The following is a 23,676-nucleotide window of genomic DNA, read 5'->3' on the forward strand; positions in this document are numbered from 1 at the left end:
TGAAAGTGATGCATGGAAATTAAGCTAATTTTAAACCGCAGGCAAGAGAAGAGACTTGCTAGCAGTTACTTAAGAGAAGCTGCTGACTGTTTAAATACCATTAAGAAGATTAATGTCGGCCCGCAGAACCACTGAAAAATTAGGGCTGAAAGGGACCTCAAAAGGTCAGACCAGTCCATCCCTCTAACCCAAGGCAGCATCACCTAAACCTCGGGCATCCCTGACAGATGTTGCCTAACTTGATCTTAAAGCTCTCCACTCCCCAGGCAGTCTATTCTTTATTATCCCTGTCATTAGAAAGTTTTTCCTAACATCTAAATTGAGTCTTTCCTGCTGTGATTTAAGCCTTTTATTTTTTTTTCCTTCTTTCTCTTTTTCCATCACAGACAAGGAGTAAAGATTGTGCCCTTTTATGTGCTTAAAGACTTCAGTTCTCTCCTCCTTTGGGATGGGGAATTTCGGTTCTTTCAAGCTTTCCTGGCAGGTAATAGTTTGTAGGCTTCCGGTTGTTCTCCCTGCTCTCCTCTGGGCTGGATCCAATTACTCCACATCTCTTCTCATTTTCCATCACCTCAACACCGTGACATAGCCGACTTGCATTCAGCTTTTGATCCTTTTTCTGAAGAAGTGCTAGTTAACCCGCCACTCCCTCGCCGGGCTTTGTGGAGCTCGTATTGCTGCTGAAGTGTAAGACTTTCCACTCACCCGTATTGAATGGCCTCCTGTTTCTTCCAGACCCTTTCCCCGCTTTGGCTAATTTATTTTTAAAATTTAATTCTGTCCAACACTATATCCACAGTTTTACTTCAGATATAAAATGTCACCCTTGACTTTAATAAGAGAAGGAAGAAAATTAAGCAGGTCTGAATTGAACAGGGGGTGAAAGCCCACTGAAAACAACCTTTCATTTAGCTGGCACAGGCTCACCAGGTGAGGTTATTAAAGTGGGTTTGTGCCTACAAGGGTCAGTCCCTATGTTTTCCCAGCTGCCTTATGGCATCACACAGAGAAAGATGTTGAAATTTACGCAATGTTACTGCAGTAAGGCCTCTCCTGCTGGCTGGCCAACACCTAAAACCCCCTTTTTGTTCGGCTATCTCCATCCCCGCTCCCTGGCCTTGCACACCTGTGTGTGTCGCACCCTGTCACCCCTCAGCCCAACCACCCCTCGCCTCCCGCTGCCCAACCCAGCAGTGACAAACAAAACAAAACAGAGGCCGTTTATATATGACAAATATATCCTTTATTTTCCAGAAAACGGCCAACACCGGGCCGGGGACGAAGCCGGGCGGCCGCACACCGAGTCCCGCCCGCTCCTGAGGCAGCTCCACCGGCGCCATCCCCGGGGCCAGGCCCAGCCCCGCCGCGGGCCGTGGCTGCCCCCTGCCGGGCCCGGGGCGGCTATATTCAGCGTATAATTATATTTAACCCTTAAAAAAGGGCTTCTCGCTATCGCCAGTTGTAGTAATTAGACTTCTTTGCCCCCATTTCAGTCATGGTTCGCTACTGGGATAGCACTGAAGAGCGCAGCTGTGCTTTGAGGGACTGCGTGAGGGGACCTAAGGCCAGAGGCTGGGCACGAAGCGCTCCCTGCAGCTGTGTGAGGATACCACGAGGCCCCAAATCCCACAGGTAAGTTCCACCTGTATGTAACACAAACAACTGGGATCAGTTAACTGGGAGCAGGGGAAGCTCAGGTCTGTATAGTGAGAGGAACCAGCAAAAGGCTAGAAGACGGATCAAATCCTGCTGCAGCCTCACAGAGGGAATGCTTTCCTCCAACCCTGATAAATCACCTACATCAGCACAATACAGACACCTTTTTCCCCATACTACTGTACCTAGGCCCTGAGAGGCTCTTTGGGCTTGCAGATTACTCAAGACAGGCTGATCTCAGCTCATTTCTTGCTCAGTCTGTACTACCTCACTCAGCAGGAATCCAGGAGCACCTCATGCCCCTGGCCCCACGCTGTGTGCCCATCTCGCCAGCAAGCGCAGCTGTGGCTTGGCTGCCATTCCCTGCAGCCTGCAAGGAGCCCACCTGCCTGATATGGATGTGCCTCCCAGCAGCGCCAGCAATTAGCACATGCAGGAGAGGACCCAGGCAGGCAGGCAGGCTGCACCCCTCCTAATTGACTGAAGGAAGAACACTTGAACTTGCTCCAAAAGGAAGCAAAAGCTTCAGCCTCCCTGCATTCACTGACTTGCAGAGCTTGCCCAAACGTGCATGTAGGCATCAGCTTGCAGACAGGCAATTTAGAGGAAGCAGAGTTAGGCTAGCACAAGTCAGTTGGAGATATTGACCCTTCTGGCAGTTTGGAGGCACACCTTGAGCTCAGCTTAAACATGCCTTTCTTCCCTTCTCCACTCTCTGGGGAAACTGGCTCTTCACTTCCCTTTGCAGTCATTATTTTCTTCAGCATGACTCATTCCAACTGCAAGTCCATTGTATCCTTCAGCACTGTCTATCCAGGCCCCATGAGCCACACCACAGAGAGTCCTGTGGAAAACAAATCAGAGCACCTACACCCCTTCCATATAAGCAACTCCTGGGGACAAAGAGGCAAAGAATTTACCAAAGTGTTCTTTATTGTTCCAGTGTCACACAGGTTGCAATAGTCCAGTTTAGCTTAGGGCAAAGCTGTAGACCAATACAAAAAGCAAGATCCCCTAGAAAACAGCCACCCTCCCTCAGGTGATGATGGCACTGAGATCGACTAGTGCCGTGAAGAGCTCTGCTGGCAAAGCACAGCTAGCACACACACACAAAAGAAATCAAGAGCAATTCCTGAGCAAACAGCTGGAGCAGGCTGCCTGACAGCCTTCACTAGTGTTACATTCATCACAGCAGTGAGTTCGGGTGCTTTGCAGTGAGCTATCAGGGAAGAATAAGTGTTTGCAAAATGAAATAGAGGTTTTAGCTTAAAAGTTTGCCCTATGCCATGAATATAGGGAAAGTCAGCTTAGCAAGGAATGCAAACAGTGCCACAAAATGACAACTGCAGGTGCAAACGAGGAAATGCTAGAGGCGTGATAGTGCTTCAACATTTATTTTCCCCAAAGACACATAAAAGAATTAAAACAGTTCTAAAAACCACAATGTTTTATAACACTTCGCGATACATAAATACTAACTGTGCTTCCTGCTTAGACTAAGCAGCAGGGAAGTCTTTTATTCAGGCCTTTATGTCAGAAAGTGCATAAAGCTGTTTAAATTATTCAGGTACAGAACAAGTGACAGGAGAAATGCATGGCAGTCATTCCAGTTTAGTCCAAGACTGTGAAGTTCTCCTGAGTGGGATGTTCTGCTGTTGGTTGGAAGCCACGCTCAGCAGATACTGCTCACACTGGGTGCAGAGGTCTGCAGTCAGCCAGTCTGCCATGGTCCTCGAGTAACAGCACAGAGGCCGTGCTAGGCAATGAGGCTCCAAAATAACAGGCACGCTGGAGCAGGAGAGGAAAAAACAAAACAAAACAAAAAAAAACATGAAAACTGACCTGGGTATCTGTTAGAGGGTACAGAGTTTTTCCACCCTTCCCCCAGGCCAGATCCAACATTAAGTGATTTATCTAAATGCATGAGTGTGGGCAGTCAGCTCCACCTGGGGAAGCTACTAAGCACCAGAGCAGCTTCATTTACTGACACCTCTGTTGACTAACACAACATTTCAGCTAAAGGGTTAATGGATATCTGATTGATCCAGGGTTATGGCTGAATCCTTACAGCATGTGCTGTAGGATGTTTCTTTGACATCTGGAAGGATGGCAGTAATGCCATCACTGAGACCTTCTTCTGCAGCATTGGCAAAGGACTGTCAGTGATAACATCAGTAGTGAACACTGAGGTAAGAGCATTTGAACCAGAAACCACTGCAGCTATTTTACTTACATTAAAGAACAGTTTCAGAGAGAAAAGATACCTGTTCACCCAGTAGAATATATACAAACATGTATTTGGAAAGAAGAGAACAGAACCTATGTTTCCAGTCCTAGATATTACACTTACACTCACAAGGTCTGCCTTTTCCACTCAGAAGCTTATTTTGCAAAAATTCCCTTTCCAGGGACAAAAAGGAAAGGGTATGTCTAGGGGAGGACTCAGGAAACCAGTTGTTGCATTACTCTTAGTTATACCTAAACAAATCTAAATGAAGCTAAATGAATCATCCAGCATAACATGCAGTTGACCAGCACAGGACTACACAGAGTAGTTGCTATCACGTTTGTTGATTTGCATGTACAAGTAACAGGTACCACCTTTCAAGGTGAAACCGTATCTGTCCCAGCCTACCTAGAACACTCCCAGTGCTCTACTTCATGCAGCAACTCCGAGTTCTTCCTCTCCTGTGTAGCTGGGTCTTCCTCTCTGGAGAGCCTCACAAGTTTTAAGAAGTGGAGTGGGAGATGAACACACGTTCTGAAGGGCACGGACATCTACAATCACAGCACAAGTCACTCGAGTTCTCAAGGAAAACCTCCTCCTTAGCAAGAAAATTTGCATGGCATGTAGTTGATTTATTACCGCACTTACAAGATAAACATTAATGCAGTGAACTCCCTGACCCTTGTATAAATAGAGCATGGAGTAATCCCAACCACTTTACACAGGATCAAAGAAAGAGGAGCCAGAGCTGTTTCAGCTGAACAGTCTGTCTGTCCTGGCTGCTTTTGCACCTTGTATTATGGCCTCTTTTCTTACAAAAAAAAACTAGAAGGTAGATTTGAGGTATCAGTGGGGTGAAGGAAAGCTTCCTATGACTAGGTGAGGTGTAGGAAAAAAAACAGAAAAAAAAAATTGCTGTTGTAAAGACTAGACTTGCCTTGATGCAGCAGTCACAGCAGACGACACTAAGAGAAAAAAATTCCCAGCATTATCATTTGGGTAAAGCTCAGCAGACAGCAATGCTGTAGCTAAGGGTGACTTTCCCAAAGCAGCCTTAACATGTGATCGTGGCACAATCACTTGATGGCAAAGGGAACAAGTCTAGAACACCCCATTTGGTTTTCCAGCCCTCCTGTTTATGGTAGTTTTAGCCAGCTGAAGCACATCAGCAGTCATAGCTTGAAGGCTTTATCTGCAAGTACCCACTGCTTCTCACCCAGCACCATCAGTTACTAAACTCCCAGTGGTTTGCTTGTAACCAATTCAATGCTTTGCTGCTGCTTCAAATAGATTTAAGTGAGCCTGAATGAGCCTGAAATTCTTCTCTCCCATGAGAAAAACAAATAAGTGGATACTTGTGGGTCTAACATCATTCCCAGTCACAAGGTCTGGAGTCTGCTTTTCCAGTCCTAAATGGAAGATTCTGCTGCAAAGCCTCTCCCAGAACCTCTCAAGCCCTTGACTGAAGTAAAATGCAACCTACAGAGCGAAATGAAGGGACTAATTGCTGAGAAGAACCAATAGCACAGTAAATTTGGTTATTGCTAGCTTAATACTAGGAGTTAATATTGATACCACTTCAGAGGCAAGTTTTTCCATCTCCTCTGCAGCTGTAGAGGCTTCAGCCAGGCTTGTGTAGTAAGGCAAAGCTGAAAGGCTAAGGAACCCGTTCCCATCCAAGTGCTCCAACTGTTTGAATACTGAGTGTTTCAGCACTGTTCTTTCACTCTTCTCCCTCCCTGTTCAGTCCCTTTGTACCAGCTCACCTGCTGCAGAGGTAACAGCTGTAAGGCCACTTCAGAAACATCTGCTTACGGCAGCTGAAACAGATCTGTGGAATGGAAAGTTATATTTGTGAATGCCAACTGGAAATATCTTCCTACCAACAGCATCCACCGCCTGCCAAAGAGCAAGCACATAAACTAACCTTCCAAGGGCTTTAGATCCACATACAATAACAGAGATCCAAAGGATAGCAGAGAGACAGGAATTAAAGGCTAAAAAGGCAAAAAAAGCCTTATTTGTAAGCCTGTGTTTTTATGATGCAGAGGTTTGGGGCAGCTGCCAGACAACAGGAGTTTAAAAAAAGGCTCTTGAACAAACAATAGCTGTATTGTGCAAGAGTGTAACAGTAGCTAGTTAAGAGAGGGAAGAAGAGAGACATTCTTTGAGGTAGACTGCAGCAATCCCAAAGAGATTAAGTCAGGGCAACTTTGAATCCAATCCTGAAGCAAAAAAAAAAAAAAAAGTTATAAGGAAGCTGATGAGTCGCTTGAACTTTATAAAAAAGAACATTCATACACAGCTGGCAGTCAGAAGTGATATTATCTTGAGAAACAGCTTGAGAAAGCTAAAAAAACTTCAGCAGCAGGAACACAAAGAGGGTAAGAAGGCTATTTTAGCATAGGCAGAGAGAGGCAAGTTAAAGCAGGGTCGGTGAGCAAGGTGAGAAGAAAACGGATCCAGGAGCACAAGATAAAGAGGGTGGGGAAGTATCAGAGCTGTCTGCTAAATAAGTGAGGGCAAAAAGCTGGTCCCCAAAACAAGCAGCATGAAATTCTTCACACCTGTGTTGCAAAGGGCTTGCACTGAAGGCATCTGCTCTAGAGGGGCTCGATGGAACAAGCCCTCTAGAGCAGACTGGGTGAGTAAACAAGGGAGCAGCCAGCAGGCCTGTGCTGCAGGTTGTTCCCTGCCCCTCATCTCCCCAGCCTGTGCAGCCACCACTCAGCAGGGTGGTTCACATCAACACGGCTCAGTTAACTGTGGGAGTTAACAGCCTTTGCTTCACCATGTACCAAATCCCAGTCAAATATCTTTGTGATTTTAGAGCTGGCCAACAGGAACAGTTCTGCTAGCACGGAAACAACAGTCAAGAAGTATTTAGCAATGGCTGGGTTACTTCCTAGGCAACTTACGCAGCTTATGTTTGATTAGAAGTCATCACAGCACAAGTATGAAAAGATTTCATGCAGCCGTGGGCCAAACTCAGAACAGCTGCATGAACAGGATAAATTGAGGCAGAGAGCACCTCAGCAGTTCGGCACTGAGGGACGTGAAGGCAGCCAGCTTTAGCAAAGGCACGGACAGCACAACAACAAGGAAAAGAAACTTACCTTTCCTCTTGAAGAGGCACCATCACTGCCTCCCTGGGAGACGCCTTCCCCTTCCAGCACTCTCATTGTGTATCTGGTTCCGATCAGTTCAGCAATGGTTGGTGATGGCCACATGTTAGGAAGGTGATGGTCCTATCCAAAGACAGGAGTTAAGCATCAGAGAAAGCTGAAGGCACACGTATTTGGGGAAGCCATCCTCAAAATTGGGTCCCAGGAGGCTCAGCAGCATTTGTCCCAAAACTCAGTTCTGCTAGCGATAGGCAGGAGGCGTTGACTGACAATACTAGTAAAGAACATGCAGGGAATCCTGCTTAGTTTTTGAGCTTATAGACAAGAATGCAAGCAGCTTCCTGAAGCAGGTCCTTCGGTCCCCATAGCAGTTAATCCCATCCCCAGAGCCAGTCTCTTGGGACTTCGATTTGTCTTACATGAGGAAGAACTCTTTCATGTTGTTCAAACTGAACGGTAAGAAATTCCACAAGGACACCACAGCAGCCTTGTTTTACACCACCTCCAAGGAAACAAATGTCCCAACTGAAGATTAGCACGCAACTGGGCTTAAGTGAAACCAATATAACGTGATCACTGCATGCACAAGGTTCAAGGTGCCTTCTGGAGTCACCACCAGATGTATCAGAACAGCTTGCCAGCTGATATGCCCCACTTACACGTTCCCTGCTTTGAAGGCCACTCTCTAAAGATTTGGATCTTGCTCTGTAAGGAGGCAGCTGCTGTTGGCCAGCGTTCAGGGAACACTCAGATTTGATGTCTGCCAGCATGGGTGCACTCACGGGAGGACGTGTACAATCTGCAGTGAGACCTGGGCAGGAAGAGAGAGTTTCGGATTGCAGAAAGAAAAAAGGAATATCAACTTCTAAATATTCTCCCCAAAAGCTGACTGCTCAATAGCATTACCCCTCCTTTCTGAAAGCACCAAGGCCTGCTTTCCCAGCCCTCAACCTCCATCAGCCCTGATCACAAAAAGCAGAGGTTACAGTAATTACAGTTGTCAGTAGAGTGATGAGCTTTTGATAGTTAGCACCATTTAGTTTAATAAAATGTGCTTTCTTCTTGAACATTCAAAATGTTCATTTAGCTTTTACTGTGATTGCCACTTATGCCTTCGGGGACATGCTATCATTGCTTTGAAGCTGCAGGAGCCATACAAGCTTCAGTCAACTGCAGAGGAATGGTTCCCTAAGTGCACCTCCCTAAACTCATTAATTGATGTCAGAGCTTCTCCTCTGTCAAGTGTCTTTAGGTGATCAGAGAGGTGTAGCACAGTGAGCCCCAACCTAAGGCTTTGGCAGCCCAGCAGGCACTGACTCTGACTACACTTTATCACCACTGAGTTTGGATTTGCACCAAAAAGGAGACTGACCTGTGCTCTTGCAGGACACTGATGACCTGGCTGAGGCAAGGTGGGTGCTGGAAGACAGCTTGGGAGTAGGCTCCTGTGGATCAGAGGATGAGATTTTCTTAAGCTGCACACAGGAGAGACCAAGCCCACTTGTTCAGAAGCACTGCTGCTAAACAAAACACCCAGGACCCAAAACTGACCAGAAATAGTCCAAGGCTTAGTCAGTAGTGGAGGGGAGAAAAAAAAAAAAAACAAACTGTGGTATATTCAAAAACTTTGTGTTCCAAGAAGCAATTACAAGTTAATTGCCCCCAGCAAGGAAGCTCTGGTCAAGCTGGTGACATTTCAGATTCCCCTGTTATCTCCCTCACTTAGCTTAATGAAGATTTTAGCTTTATCTGGTCAGGAACCAACTACTCTAGGTTCTTCCTTCACAGCTTTCAGAGTACCTTGCCATTTTCTTGGCTCCAGCTCACACGTAGCAACACTGGAGAAGAAGAAACTATGCCCCAGTAACCCAGTTCAAACCCAATGCTGTATCTAGGCAGCATTTTCTAACTTCTCTAGATAATTAGGAACACAATTCAATCATATTGCAGTCTCCATAAAGAAGGTCCTTCCAGCAATACACCAACCACGTGCTCCTCAAGCACCGAGCATTCCTACAAGTAGCACAGACTTGTACAAATATAGCTACATTTTTCTGCTTTTATTAATTCATATCCGTTTTCCTCAGTTAAGCAATTGTATTCCAGGCTGATGTTTACAGAAAGCAGATTGCTGATTGTTTGCCAGAGCATCTGTGCTAGACACGATGTGTTAGGGCTCAAGTTCTGTTCCGCAGAGTTTCCAACTACGCTCAGACTGAATCCCAGAATCGAGCAGTGGAGCTTTTCATCAGCAGTCTGAGGAGTTAAGGAACCCAGGGGCCACATATCCCAGTTTACTGAAGAATGGTACTCCTTCAGTTGCTCCACAGGCAGAAGAGTGGGAATTCACCAGTGAAGATGCTTCCTGAAAATAAATCACGTGAAATGCAAATATTCCTAGCATCAGCTGCCTCACTGTGAGGTAAAATGGGAGTAGTTTTGGCCCATATTGGTCAAACTTCTGAGCGTATCAAGACTTCTGCGAGCCCTAATTTTAGAGACCAGATCAGAAGTTAGCTTTTATAGGCTGCAGTCATGCCACAATGAAGTGTTTAAACATCACATGAGCTTCTGTAGAGGCAAGGCCTTCAGTGAACCTAATAATGTCATGTTTATTCACTTTAGATGGACAAGATTACTCACACTAAGATTTAAACCTCATGTTCTAGGATGTGTGTGTACAGATCCAAAGCCCAGACCAGACTATTTACACCTCTCCAGTCCCTTCATTTAAAGCCTTACCTGAACTTCTGGTCCCAGCTCCTGTGCTACAGCACTGACAGTTTTAAACTCTGGACTGGCATATTGAAATGTTAAGAAACGATCACTTGGAGATCTCAAGGCGATTTTAGGCATCACAGGCATTTCTGAGGGTTAGGAGAAGGGAAGAAAAACACACACAAGATAAGACATTTTGCTGTGGCAAGAAAATAACAGATTTTATACCCACAGATCAGAATTTGGTATTTGGTTTAACTTTGTTCTGTTAGATAGTCTTTAGTTTCAGGTGATGGTTAAAATCCTGTTCTCTAACTTAGCTGACAAATTTGAACTCCCTAAAAAAGGGTAGTGTTGAAACATTTTCAAGTCTTAATACACCACAAGTAGATTTTCTAAAGAATTCTTGTGCCATATCACCTTTATCAATATAAAATTCACATTCCCACCTCTCTTGCATTATATGCTATGGGAAAAAAAAAGTGGGCTTCCATTTCAAGGGCCATCCCTTATTTTTAGCCAGCCATGACTTCCCTTGCACGCTTGATGGGTCCCTTTGCAGCAGGTACCTGTGGGCCTGCCCCCGCTTTCCCTTGCTGTGGATGGCTGCGGCGTCTGGGGTCGCTTTGTTTCTGCCAGGAGCTGTTGGTGCCACCTGGACTCCTGTGGCACGCACTCTCTCAGCTTCCTCTGCAGCACCTGCAGGCAGAGCATAGCACCAGAGAGAGACAGGAAGAGTGAGACCAGTGGTGACAACTGGATCTTCAGCAATGGCACTGTTCTACAGCTGCCTCTCCCTAAAAGGGCTCTGGGCCCTGTGCACTTGTGCTTTCCATACCTTATTTCTGGTTTTTGAGGCACATGAGAAGCTTCAGATAGCGTGTTTGCTGTCAAATACTTTTAGAAACTCTCAAATTTGAGGCAAGGCTTGATCAAAGAGTGTGGAGTATTTTCGGGACCACAAAATGTTCCAGATGGAAGAAACAGCAACAGAAATAGGGAGACTGATCTTTCTCCCCTGAAGATTTGTCACCTACCATGTTCCTGACGTGGTATGTTGGCAGAGGGTCTGCCCAAAATTTAAGTATGGCTCACACGTGCCTCTCCCAAACCCAAGCCAGTAGCTAAGACATTAACTCTATATTCTTACAAAACATCCCATCAGCTCTGCAGGTCACCTACAGGTTTCAGATGAGGCTTGGGAGCAGCTACATCATCACTGGGGGTCCTGCGTTTTTGCTCGACGATCACCTGAAAGAACAGAAATTATGCTTAAGCAATAAGGTTTTCTCTACTCCTCATACATCTTTCTGGTCAGTGGCACAGTTAACTCAAGTCAGAATTTGGGAGTGAGGAATGTGGGGAAGACTTAAAAATGGCACAGGGAAATACAGAACGATGAGGTGCTTGCTGCAGAGGGGAGCACTGCAGAAAAGAAGTCAAGCTGCCTCCAGCTGCCTGGTTCACTTATTCTTACTCAAAGGCGATGCTATTTACTCTGTGTGTACAAGCGGAGAACATGTGGGAGTGCAGGTAGAACACCACAACAGCTTCCCACACTTGCTGGGCTCTCATTCATTTGCAAATTAGACCACTGTTTGCTACAGGAGTTTAAAGTAGCTTTGCAGATGGGGAAATCCTCGCTGAAGAGCTTTCACAAAGGCCTAAGTAGTAAGTACTCCGTGCTTCCTTCTAGCATTTGGGACTTCAGACTGAAGCTTGTACTTCTCATCAACCCCGGGAAGAAAAAAGGAATCAAAAGGCAGTTCATCCTGCCACCTGGAGCTACAGTTTTGTACTGCACAGTGCAACGATTCTGTCGTGCACTGCAAAAAAATACAAGTAGTGATGTATTTTCTCCCTTCTGTTACTATCCATTTATTTATTGAACAAATTATCATTCTCCAGACAAATGCCAGAGCCTTTTCGGAAGGCTGGAGCCACAGCCAAGGAAAGTGAGAACTTCTGTAGGGGCGCATGGTTTAGCTGCAGCTGTTAACCCCCTGCACTCAAGGAGCACCATCAAGGGGAGGAAAAAAAGCTGCTGTCTAGCATGGTAAGCAAACTTTACACTTTCTAAAATATTGCTCTTTATTACAAGTAGAATCGTCTCATCTCCTGCCAAGATGTCTGTTTGCAAAGCACGCCAAGGCCACAAAGCCTCATGCCAATGTTTTAGATCTGCTCATCGCTCCCAGCTCAAGCTGCAGCAAGTGAACAGCATCCCAAACCTTCAGAGGCACTCAGACGTTTTTGTATCCGGGCATCTTCAGCACCATCAACATTGCTGGAAGCCCCTACCTCTTGAGTCAGCACCACAGCCCCTGGAAGCAGTTTGGATTTATTTTTTTTAAAAACCCTGCCTAAATTCCTGCAGCAGCCTGTTTACACTGCCTACAGGCCTCTGCCCCAGGCTGAGCAGAGCACTCGCTCAAAAGTGATTTTACACTTTCATGCATCCCACAGCAGCTGAAAAGGCAAGAAAAACTAGTAAGAAATGCCAGACAGTACAGCTCTAGGAGCCTGTGAAGACATAAAGGTCTGAGGAAGAAAGCATAAGCAGGCAAGGGTCTGTTTCATGGAGCTGCTGCCCTGTAGGGAGAACAAGTTTACCATCCAGCTTCATAAAAGTCTGGCTACTCCTGAAATAAAACAGTGCTGGAAATAAAGTGTTTGGGTGGATAAACGTGGTGATCAAATATAGAGTTACAGCTGAGAGGAAGCTCCAGACAGTTCTGGACTAGGAGTACCTTTGAGAAAGGCTTTAAAACAAGATTTGGGGAAGAGGTTTCAGCAAGGATGGTTTAGAAACCAAGTAGTTAGAGCAGGTGGTTGCAAAACTGTCTACTGACGGTAGTCGGTCAGTCACTCACCTTCCGAAGGTTGTACCTCCTGTGCTGAATGTCATCCAGAAGTCGTTCATAGGGGGAGCAGGCACGCTCTTTGAGCGGGGCAGGGCACTGCAGTCGCTCGGTGGCCTTGCGCAGCCTCACCCCAGCCTGCAGCTCGCAGATGATGCTGGGCCACAGGGGTGCCTAGGAGAAGCCAGCAAGGGACAAGTCACCAGCGGGCAGAAACACACAGAGCAGCATCCTCACCCTCCCTGTCACAGGGCACACTTAGCAGCTTAGGTCTTGCAGAAACACAAATGTGTCCTTAACGCCCCCTTCAACCCACTTGTGGGGCACAGTACCAAGATGTAGAATTGCTTCTCTCTACAGAATCACTTTAAAATAAATGAGTTGGTTCCCCAGTTCATTCCTGAATGTCGTCATCAACTTTATGAATATACTTCAGCAAAACAGCTTCTCTTACTAGGTACCTAGGCCCATTTTCTTGAATAAGTGCTTCTTGGAAGTACTGCAGGTGCTAGACGATTTTGTTATTGGTTTTTTTTTTTCATCCTTCTCCATTTTATTACCTCCTAGGAAATGCTGAGAATGAAATCCCAAACCTTACCATTAAAATCCTCTGAATTTTCAGAAGCCAAGGATTGAAGGACCCACAGACCAAAGAGGAAGACAAAGGGAAAAAGATCTCCCACTTCCACCTTTGCAGCAGCTTATGCTAGCTTTTTCAGCCTGGAGACACAATCTGATAACACTGACATCTGCTCATCCTCTTCCTGTATTAATACCTGTTTCCACAGGATGCTCAGGCACGCAGGATAACCCAACAAAAGTTAAGACAGGAAAAAAAACATAATCCACTCAATAGCCTGTTTAGACAACATTGTAATGGAAGTGCTAAGTCAACAGCTTATCTGGATCCCAAAGGCAAATTGAGTAAGAACGAGTGATTGTATTATAAACAGTGAAAAGGAAGTAAAACATTTTTAAAACTGCCTCAGAACAAAGCTTCTGACTTGAATTCCTCTCCCTCTTTCACTTACAGGGTGAAGCACCTTCTCTTAACTTATCCTTTCAGGTATCTTGGTATAATATCAGAAAAGTCTTATGCAAGCTCTGACTGATGGGCTGCCTTCAAGGAGAAGGATGCTCAGTTGGATTGTTTTAGCCAGGCTTTGGAACAGTTGGATCTCAACTCCAGACCAGCAGGACACTCAGACAGTAGCCACACGCTAGCCATATCTCCTGGATTAACATAATTCTTGTTTGGGAGAACACAAAAAAAAAATAAAAATCAAAGTCCTACTGAAAAAAGAGCTGGGCAAACTGATCAGCATTGCTTCCTGTACAACACCAAACACATTTCATTCTTTTCATTCATGGGAAGACAGCTGTTCATAAGAGGTCTCGGTGCTTAGATTTCAAGGTGAAGAGTGTCCTCTGGCACACACGGTCAGCTCTGCTGAGATGGTACAGCCCTGCATGACACCAGCTTGTGGCCTGTGTTTCAGAAGCCCTTTTTTCAGAGCAGCCAGGATGGAAAAGCCTGGTCCACAGACAGCGTTAACTGCGTGGCACCGCTCAAGGCATCAGCTCCAATCTGCGGGCTCCCAGCAAAGCTGGCACCCTGGTTATTTTAAACTCAAGAGTGTGTCGGAACGATGCAATCGAGTGGTGCACAGGGAGTTGGAAACCAGAGGCAGAGGATTTGCAACAGACATCCTGCTTTTGGAATTTATGTCTCCTGAAGGAGCAGAGGCCAAATACACTGGCCTTCAGGCCACACGGCAAAGCCCATGTATTTATTCATGTATTCCCTGCAGAAAAGAGCATCAACTGCTGTTGATGAGTTTGTGGTTTGAGATAGCTTGCCAGTTTATTTTAATAGATCACAAAATTGAGAATATGCCCGAACACACATTTCACAAACATTTTCATACGAATAGTTTGAGCACGCTTCAAAGCGAGTGCTATTTAGACAAAGGGAGCGAGTCCACAAGTCTCTCGGGGCTTGCCGTTTGTCTCCACAGACTCCAGACTACACTGCATTTGTTTATGCCGGGCAGAGCTCCAGCCAGAAGAGCTATTTGTTTCTGATTGAGCCCTAGCTATGGAGGGCCTTGAAAAGAACAGAGGGAGTTGCTTTCTCTGCCCCAAACGCACAGTCCAAGATCTACAGAAGGACGGAATGGAAGGACAGGAAAGATAACGAGCAGGAGATAGGAGCTACATCTCCAGTCTCCCCCTCCTTTCTGCCTTTTTTGAGCTGCTGAAGCTCAAAAGGATGGTCAGAGCTACCAAATACCTTTAGCTTCTCCAGCCCTGAACCAGCACAGACCCCACGCGATAAAATGATCTCATCCACCTTATTCCTGCCACCAAGAGATCAGTTTTCTGGGAGCTGTCAATCCAGCTGCAGAAGGAAGCAGGCTGCTTCTGGCAGGTATCAATTCCTGCCAAGAGATGGAGTTTGGGGCTCATTTTCAGGAAGAAACAGCATGAGAAACTACTTGTGGACACTTATTCCAAAGAGTGCCTCCAATTTCACTTTTAGAAGTGGTTTAAGTTGAACCACAAAGAGGCTCTTTGTGCAGAATAAGTGTCCGCATGAGGTAAGCATATGAAATAATTTAACTTCAAGTTCACTCCCAGCTTGTTTTGCAGACAAGTCTTTAACTACTTAGGCTCTTGAACAACCTAAGAAGTTTTGTTGGTGTTCAAGCTCCCTTCTTTGTTTTATAGAGAGTCATTAGAAAACCTCAGAGAAGCATGGGTGGACAAAAAAAAAAAAAAGCCCAACCTACCATAATGAAGGAATTAAATCCCTTACCCTCTGTTTTTCCTTCTTCTGCAGGGGCGTTTCCAGCAAATCTTCAACATCCATTTTTCTCAGACTCTGAGAAGCGAACAAATGAGGTAATTACGTTGGGCTGTCCAGTGCTTTTTCATCTATCCAGTATGAATTATTAACGTTGAAAAGCTTAGAAGCCCCAAACACCCAGACATTCAAAAGCTACAATAAATCACTACTGTGTTGCAGAGACAGAAGTCATTCACATAATCAAAATAGCCCTTCATCTAGGTACTCCATTTCTAGTGCAACAGGAAGAGTACTTTATAATTAGATCAATTTATGCAGGTAGAAAGGATAGTAGCTAAGGGGTGATCCCAAATATACCTCTTTGGAGGTCTGGATGATGGACACAAGCTTCTGAAGTTCCATAAATTCAGTAAAAAGACTCCTACAGGTCATTTCATAATGGCTCTTAGCCTCAGAAGGCACAGACAAGCGCTCCTCACAGGCCTGAAAGAAGTGGAGCTATTTAATAGAGAGATCTTGAAATGAAAAAACATGGAAGGCTGGAAGAAAGCAAAATTCAATTTCTTGATGTATGGTTAAAAATTATCTTCCTCAGTTCCATTGTATCTTTTCTGTTTGTTCTATTGCAGATGCAGAGGAGCAAAGAAGCAAAATGCCTAACCTCACACGTACAATAACTTAAGTAGCTGTGTGTAATTTATCTATCTTGTTCTCCATAATGTATGCTTTGAAACAAGTGCCTGGAAGGGAAAGCTTCCAACACACACACACACCCCACAACAAAACAGCAGGTGCAGTCACTCCTCATGTTCTTTTTCCCCCTTGCTCCCCTACCCTGATCAGACTGGGGCATAGAAGGTGTCTTGTACCCTTAAATTATGGTTGAGAGGAAGCTCTTAATTTGAGTTGTGACATCTGAGTCCTCTTGCAGAGACCAAATCTTATGGATATTGAAACAAGTCACTTGTCCAGTCACCCAGCTATTGAATGCTGCCTTTTGTGACTATGCACAGAAAGACTTTGTAGACAGAGCTGCAAGAGCCATGCTCAGTCTTCTTTATTAGTTCTTTTCCATAGGTACTTGAGCACACCTAAAATGTTTTTGCCTTCTCCTTCTGATGGGAAAGCCGTGTGTTCCCTCTATGTCCTCCCACAAGCTACTCAGCTTTTCCCCCTAAATGGTCTGTCATCTTGGTTAACACCATTGTTAACCTTCAGCTCCTCCAAAGCTGCTGCATTTACTAAGCAGGAAGAAGGAAACCTGGATAATATCCTGCAGGGTGACCGCTGGCTTCATTGCCTCGTCATCCAGCTTCAACATCAGGCAGAGCAGCTTCTCCAGGGGCTCACTCAGTTCTCGCTCCACTTGGCTGTCGATTCCCCAGTCCAGGGCTTCATAGATCACCACTCCCAAGTACTCCAGCAGCTGCAGACAGAGGCCAAGGAAGCAGTGCAGCACCAAGTGTTGTGAATGACCTGCACGGCCCTCACTTCCCAGCCATGGGGGGCCCTCTGCTGCCCTCACAGCTGAGCACAACGCTCAGGATGAGAAGGGCTCCAAAAGCAACCTGGTGCTCATCAAGTAACCTGAAACACTCCCCAGATAAGCTATTTTACACTTTTAAAGGATTTATCTAGCACCTCTAAACGATCTGTTACCAGGACAAAAAGTCTGTGGGCTATTCCAGGGTACACAACATCTGTGCACATTGTTTTAATTGAGTTCACTCCTAGCATCTTGTTTCATTTTCCAGATTGCAGGGGACAGTGACTCCCGCAACGCTCAGCAAGTACAGACACCTTGGCAGTTTCAGACACCGGCATCTCCCAGGCTGGCCTGCTACCACTGCAGGATTGTATCTGCACACATAGGAAGGCAAAGAGATGGGCTTACCTTGTCCTCTGACTGCTGAATGCTGCCAACATCTGAAAGGGAAACAAGAGAGGAGGTAAGGGGAATGTAACTGCATAGGCTTTGATAAACAGCTTTTAATAGTTCTGTTGAGAGACAGAAATTGGAAGAGTTCTTGGTAGTAAGGAAACAAATCCTTCTCAATAAGGTCAGTCCCACCCGAGGAAACCAGGCCTGCATTTGCTGCAGAGAAATACCAGATACTCTTTTTGCTTACTGTGAGCATTAGCCCCAAACTAACTGATGCTGGTTGCTTCCTTTTGTTTGCTGGTAGGTATCTAACCACAAGGAAGGCCATGGATATTTATCTTCTTTCTTTACTCCATGCATACTCTTGCCCCCTCAGAGCAATGAACTCTGCAGTAGTGCAACTACATAAGACAAAGCTTGTTGCTGTTTGCTAGCTGCACATAGTGATAAAAAAAAAAAAGTCAGTTTTAGATTTGCTTTGAGAGTTAGTGGAAGGGAGCCAAAGCTCAGAGATGAACAGAGCAGGACATGAAACAATCTGAGGCTTTATTTTAAATAACAATTTATATTAACGTAAGTTGTAATAAGCTTTCATCTCAGCTATTCCCTTGGCCCTTTAAAATAAAACATAGGCAACAAAACAGCCTATACAGTCAGAACACACTGAAAAACATATAGAGGAGGAATAAAAAAAAATTTCTCCCACTTTGCCCCTAAGTTTCAACCAGTTATAACAACCCCTAGCATCCTCAGCTGGTCTCACTCTTACCAGACTTATGGTACACCCTGAAGGAAGCAGTGCCATCAGCGTGGATAAAAATGCTCCCAGGGCCTTTTATGAACACGGAGTGGAGCGACGGGGACAGCCCCTGCGCCAACTGCTTCATCTTGCAGCAGCACTGAAAGCAAAGCGCCCAGGCTTGCTCCTCGCTTATGGGGTGCTCGAAGCACCTCAGGACCTCAGCCAGAGACACCTTGGCAGCCCTCTGCTCGCAGCACGGGGGCTCCATGTGCACCCTCACACCTCACATCCCAGGCTGTGCCCCCAACCTAGGAGCTCAACACCCCATCCAGGACAGGGGCTGTTGGCGCAGCAGCCTTTTATCAGTTCTGCTCTCCCACAGCTCCCTCCCTCCCTCCCAGGTGCCATCGTTAACGCCAAATTTGCTCCACATTTTTTTTTTTAAAGGGACGCCGCTTTGACAGAAACAAGGTGAAGTGTATAGCAAAGGGGCTTCCGAAAAAAAGACACAAACTAGCGAGATCCGTGTTTAATTCAACTTTATTCCTTCATCCCAGCAGCAGCCGCTGGAGGGTGCCCGGCTCCCCTCAGCGCGTCCCGCCCCGCCCTGACGGGGAGAAGATGGCGGCGGGCGAGGCGGCGTGGAACCGGCTGGAGCTGGCGTGGCCGGCCGGCAGCCACACGCTGCCCGTGGCGGCCCCGCACCCCGCAGGTCCCCGGGACGGTTATGGCGGGTGGGTTGGCGGTTGTGGCGGTTGGGTTAGCAGTTATGGTGGTTACTGAGTGCCTCCCGCCCGCAGTGAGGAGCCTGCCGGAGCTGAGGCGCCGCTGCCTGGCGGCCGTGCGGGGGCTGCGCGGGAAGGGCCCGGCCGTGGAGGGCGGCGTGCTGAGGGGGCTGCTGTACGCATACCGCCGCAGGCTGCTCCGGCACCGGCCGTACCTGGCCCTGCAGCAGGTGAGTGAGGGCTGTGGGGAGAAATAGAAAATAGCACAAAGCCATATGCATGTAAAAAAAAACACCACAGGTTTCTTCGTCTTTGCGTTGTGCCCGTCGTTAAGTCGCGTCGGTTCAGTCCAACGTGGGTTTCCAGGCTCTCTGCTGTCAGTGCTCTTTGTAGGTTGGCACTGAGGAGACATTTCTCCTCAGAAAGAGCAGGCAGGCACGGGGATGGGATGCTCAGGGAGGTGGTGGCGTCACCGTCCCTGAGGTGTTCAAGGAGAGGCTGGACACGGTGCTGAGGGACATGGTCAGTGGGTGACACTGGTGGCAGGGGGATGGTAGGACCAGATGATCCTGGAGGGCTTTTCCAACCTTAATGTTTCTGTGATCCTATGAATTTGCACTCTTCAGCCTTTTATAACTAGTAGTCAACCCTCTCTTGCTTGTACCAAGACCTGAAGTATGCACAACTGTGTACCGTTAAATATTAGTACAGGGATTTGAATCCCAATTAATTATAATGGGGAGGGGGGGAGGAGCAACCACAGGCCACTCTCTCAGGTACTTCATTTAAGACAAAAACTGAACTCACCATTCACCGTAGTGCTTATAGTGACAGTTCTGAGACCAAGGCACTCACATCTCAAAGCACCAGTTTTGAGATGGAAGGAATTCTCTTTTCTCCAGGTGGAACAATGCTTGAAGCGCCTGTGGAAGATGAACTTGGTGGGCAGCATTGAAACGCTGGCAGAACTGATTCCCAAGTAAGCATCGTGATGCTGTACATTATACTGCCCGTTGACTCAGTCTTCAGAGCTGAACGAGAAGGTGCTAGATCATAGCCATCTCCTTGTCTTTGTATTGCCACAGGAAAAATAAATTCGAGGCCCATGCGGAGTACTTAGTTCCCAGCCAGCCTATGCTGGAAACGGTGGCTGTGAAGGTACTGGGAGGCTGCAAGCTCATTCTGCGTCTGCTGGACTGCTGCTGTAAAGCATTTCTGTATCCTTTTCTCACTGCGTGAACATTCCTACAGGTCACCAGTTTATGAGAGCAAAATCAGGTCTGCTGTAGCACCTGTATTGCTGATGGATTCAGCAGTGCAACTCATGTATGCAACTTGAAGCTTCTTTGATAGCCAAACATCTCATTTTCAAGTTATTAAGTGGGAACCCTGGGCTGTTGGCTGGCTGCTCTCCTCTCCTTGAGCAGCCCAAAGTTTTGATACTCATCTCCCCAAATAATCTAGGATATTGCCTTGCGAGCCGCCTCTAGTTGGTGTGCTCAGCAAGTTTCATTACAGGCTGTTTATTTTTTAGCCTTAACTGGTGTAATCTCCAGCTTGTCCGTTAAGCACCTCTGCTCACAAGAATACATACTTCTGAACACCGTGGCTTCGGGGTTGTTGAGCCGCCTATGGTTTGTGTAGTCAAGTCTTGTTTGTTGTCTGTCTGTTTGACTTGCCTGTCAGGGAGAAGGGCTTGTAATTAAAGTCTTGCTGCTGAGTGAGCTTTATTCAGCTGGGAGGAGAGGGGGAAAAAAATTTTATGAATCAGAGATCCCTCCGTGCTTTTGGACCTGATTCTAGGGTGCTGGTAAAACCACAGCGTTAACACCAGCCTGCCACAGACCCTGGCATCTGGTACTCCTTGCAGCGAGCAGCAAGCCTGCCTCATGCTGAAACGGAAGGGCTGTGATAAAGTTATTCTACATCACTGCTGAATTTTTCAGGGAAATCCGCTTTGCTAGTCTTATGCTCTGATCAGGAGTGTGCCTGAAAGGTGGAAGGTGTCAGCAGGGGGAGCTCCGACTGATACTAAAGGAAAACGTGGTGGTGGAGTGTGAAAAGTGTACTGAGGGGGAGTAGAGGGGAAGGGCAGCTTGGGATCTTTTCTTTGAGCTCTTCCTCTTGAGTTGAAGGAGTTGTTCCGTGAGTGCAAGCACAAGGTCTTGCTAGAGGAGACTCCAATCTCTTCTCTCCTCAGGATTCAGTACAGATGCATATTGCAGAGCCTCATTTCCTTGTACGGCGTGCTGTCAGCATCACTGCGTCTGGTGTCCGAGACCCAGCAGATGCCTTACATTAAGGGTTTTGCCTTCCCGTCTGATATCAGAAACTTTCTTGGAGCTGACCTTTCTTCTGAGGTGAAGAAGCAAAAGGCTGCAATACTAACAGCAAAACGACCCACCAGCTGGGTGAAGAAGCTTTTCCCAGACATGCCAAAGGCAGAGTCAGAGGCTGGGAATGGTTTTGTGACCTGTGAGAGTGCTATGAAAAACCCAAGCATCCCTATGGATGTTGGAGAGCCAGTTCTGGTGACCAGAGAGAACAGAGGTAAGGCCGCATGCCGCGGTGCCACTGCTGTCTGGCAGCTGAGGTGACCGCAACCTATGCCCAACACAGCCAGGCACTTTACTACACAGAGGGGGCGTTTTGACTACAAACTCCCCTCTCCTGTCCTTGGAAGAGGAGGAGAGTGTTGAATGCAGGCATGAGCCTGCTGAGAGGGAAGGAGAGCCGAGAGCTCTGCAGGACAAAGCGGTAGTGTCTGTGTGCAAAGGCATAAAACTCAAAACCTCATAATGGGAACGCTGCTCTCTTCCTCCAGGAAAGCAGCTGGGCTTTGACGTGAAGAGCTTACTTAGACCATCCAGACCTCCAACACAAGAGGTGTGTGTGCCACCATTTTACACATTCTTTATTTTAACTTCAAAGCTCCTAACACTGTGATGTAACTTCTAAAAGGTAACTATTTCTGTTATTCCTTGTTTCAGGATAGATACCTTACATCAACACCTTTTAAAGAAATGCCAGAGTCGCTCTCCTCTTACATGGTGAAATTGCAGCACACTGGGTCTCTCCTACAGCTGTTCCAAACAGCTGCATCTTTTGGGGAGCTATCAGAGGCACTCAGAAAAGCTATTCTGTGGTGCAAAGGCCACAAACTCAAGCCAGCAGCTTATTTTTTTCGTAACAAATTGTTGAAAAGCAACCGGCTACACCATGTGGAGGCACAAGGATGCAGGTATGTTGCACATGCAGGGGGTTCTGGATCTGGCACTACACCTTAATGTTGTGTTTTGCTGCAGTGCAGGGAAATGCAGTGATCTAACCCCTTTTGTTGAGCTGCAACAGGATCACTACTTCAGGTCACTACATGCTGTGATGTGAATGTTCTGTTTGGTTTCATTTGTGAGAGGATTTAAAATGTAAAGAGATGCACAAATAACAGAATAAAGCAGGAGAGTGAAAATGCAGTTTTAACCACAGGCATGTAAGTGGTAACTGCTAGATGATGTTAAGGGTGCCAGGCTTCTTCAGAAAGCCCTAGCTAGTATTGTAAAGGTGCTGCTGTATCTCATGGGTGTGATAAGTAAAATGGCAGAGAACGCCAATAACCAAATCTCTGAGAGCACCAGAGGTAACTTAACAGCTGCTAAAAGTTCTGTTTTGTTTCTGTTTTGCACCTTCCTTCCCTTAAGCCTGCGGAAGAAGCTGTGCTGCGTCAAAACCTCTCTCTGCAAGTACCTCCTGTGTGGCTCACAGCGCAGGCGCTGGCCAAGGCAGTACCTGGGGGCACAGCTCTGGCAGAGGAAAGTGAAATCGTCCAGGCGCTTGAAGAGAACTCGGACTGCACGGCCAAACCAGGCTGAGCTTTTCAGAGTCTGTGAGAACCGGGCTTTGCTCAGCGTGGGGCCTTCAGGTCAGGCTGGACCTCCCATCGCTTGTACAGCCGCTGACAAACTGAGCGTGGCAGGGACCCCGAAGCGGTTGCTTCCTGGCTCCGTGCAGGAAGAAGTCTCTGACAACACGGATATCGATTCTATTTTTGCTGCAATGGGGGTCTGATCTTGGACTGGGAAGATCAGGGGGTGTCTTTTTCTATGTAAAACTCTCAGAATACTTGCAGTGTTTTGGTAACTCGTACCCTACATTCTGCCAAGAAAATATTTCAGTATATTTTTATAAAATAGTATTTTTTTATTGGAACAGTGTTCAAAACTACTGAGCAATCTTTATCCTTTCACCTAGACCTTTCAGGAACAGCAGCTTTGAGTTACCTCTTATTTAAAATCCTTTCTCTGTTGCTGGACCGTCAGCAAATAACTACCACCCAAGGCAGAGGGCTGCAGCTGAGCACATGCTGTTGCTTCGGACCAGATCATACATTATACTCTTCCTTTTTTGCTGCCTCATTTAGGTGAGGGCCTTGTCTTGCAGTGTTATCACTGTTCAGTATTTGTTGTCCTTGTCCTGAAATGGGGAGTTACCTGAATCCTGCTGCTCCAGAAATGGGGCAAAGCACAGCTGGGGCCTGTAAGAGTAAATTCCTTACCCATGAACTTGTCTCCCACTGCCTGAAGTCTTCTCAGTGTGCAATTTCTGCCTGCTTGGCAAGGTAAGGTGGGCTATTCCACCAAGTACTTACAAAATAACGTTAGAACAAGCAGTGAGGTCAGTGCTTTCCATCAGTTACAAGCCAAAGCCCAAGTCTCAAGATCAGCATCACCAGGAAACTACGTAGAAAAAATTCTCAGAACAAAGACTAAGCAGCTTTATTGCTGTATTTACCTGCCCAACAGGGGTAAGAAAGATGTCTAAGTGCAAGTAAAGCTAGAGCTTCAGCTTCCTAATTTAATTTAGGGTAAAAAAAAAAAAAAGAGAGAGCTGTGTCTACATGGATAGAACCCCAACAGCCGCTTAGGTGCTTTAAA

At 46.4% G+C, this 23,676-nt stretch overlaps 2 protein-coding genes across 5 annotated transcripts; one reads left to right on the forward strand and one right to left on the reverse strand.

The window, feature by feature from the left end:
* Positions 1-2,571: 2,571 nt before the first annotated feature.
* LOC101790950 (protein spire homolog 1) lies at positions 2,572-18,371 on the reverse strand. 3 transcript variants are annotated; one of them, XM_027449581.3, is made up of 16 exons: positions 18,048-18,371; positions 17,291-17,322; positions 16,658-16,822; positions 15,754-15,879; positions 15,406-15,471; positions 12,600-12,761; positions 10,909-10,977; positions 10,296-10,425; positions 9,751-9,875; positions 8,381-8,453; positions 7,668-7,819; positions 7,000-7,131; positions 5,650-5,714; positions 4,821-4,848; positions 4,292-4,434; positions 2,572-3,444 (listed from the first exon to the last, which is right to left on the reverse strand). In XM_027449581.3, the coding sequence occupies exons 1-16, from the start codon at positions 18,286-18,288 to the stop codon at positions 3,258-3,260; spliced, it is 1,896 nt and encodes a 631-aa protein (XP_027305382.3). In that variant the 5' UTR covers positions 18,289-18,371; the 3' UTR covers positions 2,572-3,257. The 3 variants fall into 3 exon arrangements, 2 of the variants coding, with proteins under 2 accessions (XP_027305382.3, XP_071900537.1); XR_003494879.3 differs by lacking the exon at positions 4,821-4,848 and having other exon boundaries at positions 3,306-3,444; XM_072044436.1 differs by lacking the exon at positions 4,821-4,848 and having other exon boundaries at positions 3,306-3,444; positions 4,292-4,481.
* A 200-nt stretch (positions 18,372-18,571) lies between these two features.
* Positions 18,572-23,592, forward strand: NEPRO (nucleolus and neural progenitor protein). Of its 2 annotated transcripts, none has more exons than XM_027449582.3 (9): positions 18,572-18,732; positions 18,821-18,975; positions 19,648-19,724; positions 19,831-19,962; positions 20,302-20,379; positions 20,946-21,295; positions 21,570-21,631; positions 21,736-21,986; positions 22,444-23,592. In XM_027449582.3, exons 1-9 carry the CDS (start codon positions 18,642-18,644, stop codon positions 22,808-22,810), a joined length of 1,563 nt encoding a protein of 520 aa, XP_027305383.3. In that variant the 5' UTR covers positions 18,572-18,641; the 3' UTR covers positions 22,811-23,592. The 2 variants fall into 2 exon arrangements, with proteins under 2 accessions (XP_027305383.3, XP_027305384.3); XM_027449583.3 differs by having other exon boundaries at positions 18,628-18,754.
* Positions 23,593-23,676: the final 84 nt, after the last annotated feature.

The sequence above is a fragment of the Anas platyrhynchos genome, chromosome 1 (genome assembly GCF_047663525.1).
Source record: "Anas platyrhynchos isolate ZD024472 breed Pekin duck chromosome 1, IASCAAS_PekinDuck_T2T, whole genome shotgun sequence".
Lineage (NCBI taxonomy): Eukaryota > Metazoa > Chordata > Aves > Anseriformes > Anatidae > Anas > Anas platyrhynchos.

What these genes read in the sequence shown, in the direction of transcription:
- LOC101790950 (XM_027449581.3), bottom strand. Translation starts at nt 18,288, where the DNA reads ATGGAGCCCCCGTGCTGCGAGCAGAGGGCTGCCAAGGTGTCTCTGGCT. An exon ending in CCAAGCCTCATCTGAAACCT is followed by an intron (nt 10,426 to 10,908) that starts GTAGGTGACCTG and finishes CTCTGCCTGCAG; the next exon opens with GTGCTGCAGAGGAAGCTGAG. An exon ending in GAGCACTGGGAGTGTTCTAG is followed by an intron (nt 3,445 to 4,291) that starts GTAGGCTGGGAC and finishes CTCCTGCTCCAG; the next exon opens with CGTGCCTGTTATTTTGGAGC.
- NEPRO (XM_027449582.3), top strand. Translation starts at nt 18,642, where the DNA reads ATGGCGGCGGGCGAGGCGGCGTGGAACCGGCTGGAGCTGGCGTGGCCG. An exon ending in CGTACCTGGCCCTGCAGCAG is followed by an intron (nt 18,976 to 19,647) that starts GTGAGTGAGGGC and finishes TCTTTTCTCCAG; the next exon opens with GTGGAACAATGCTTGAAGCG. An exon ending in GGGTTGTTGAGCCGCCTATG is followed by an intron (nt 20,380 to 20,945) that starts GTTTGTGTAGTC and finishes TTCTCTCCTCAG; the next exon opens with GATTCAGTACAGATGCATAT.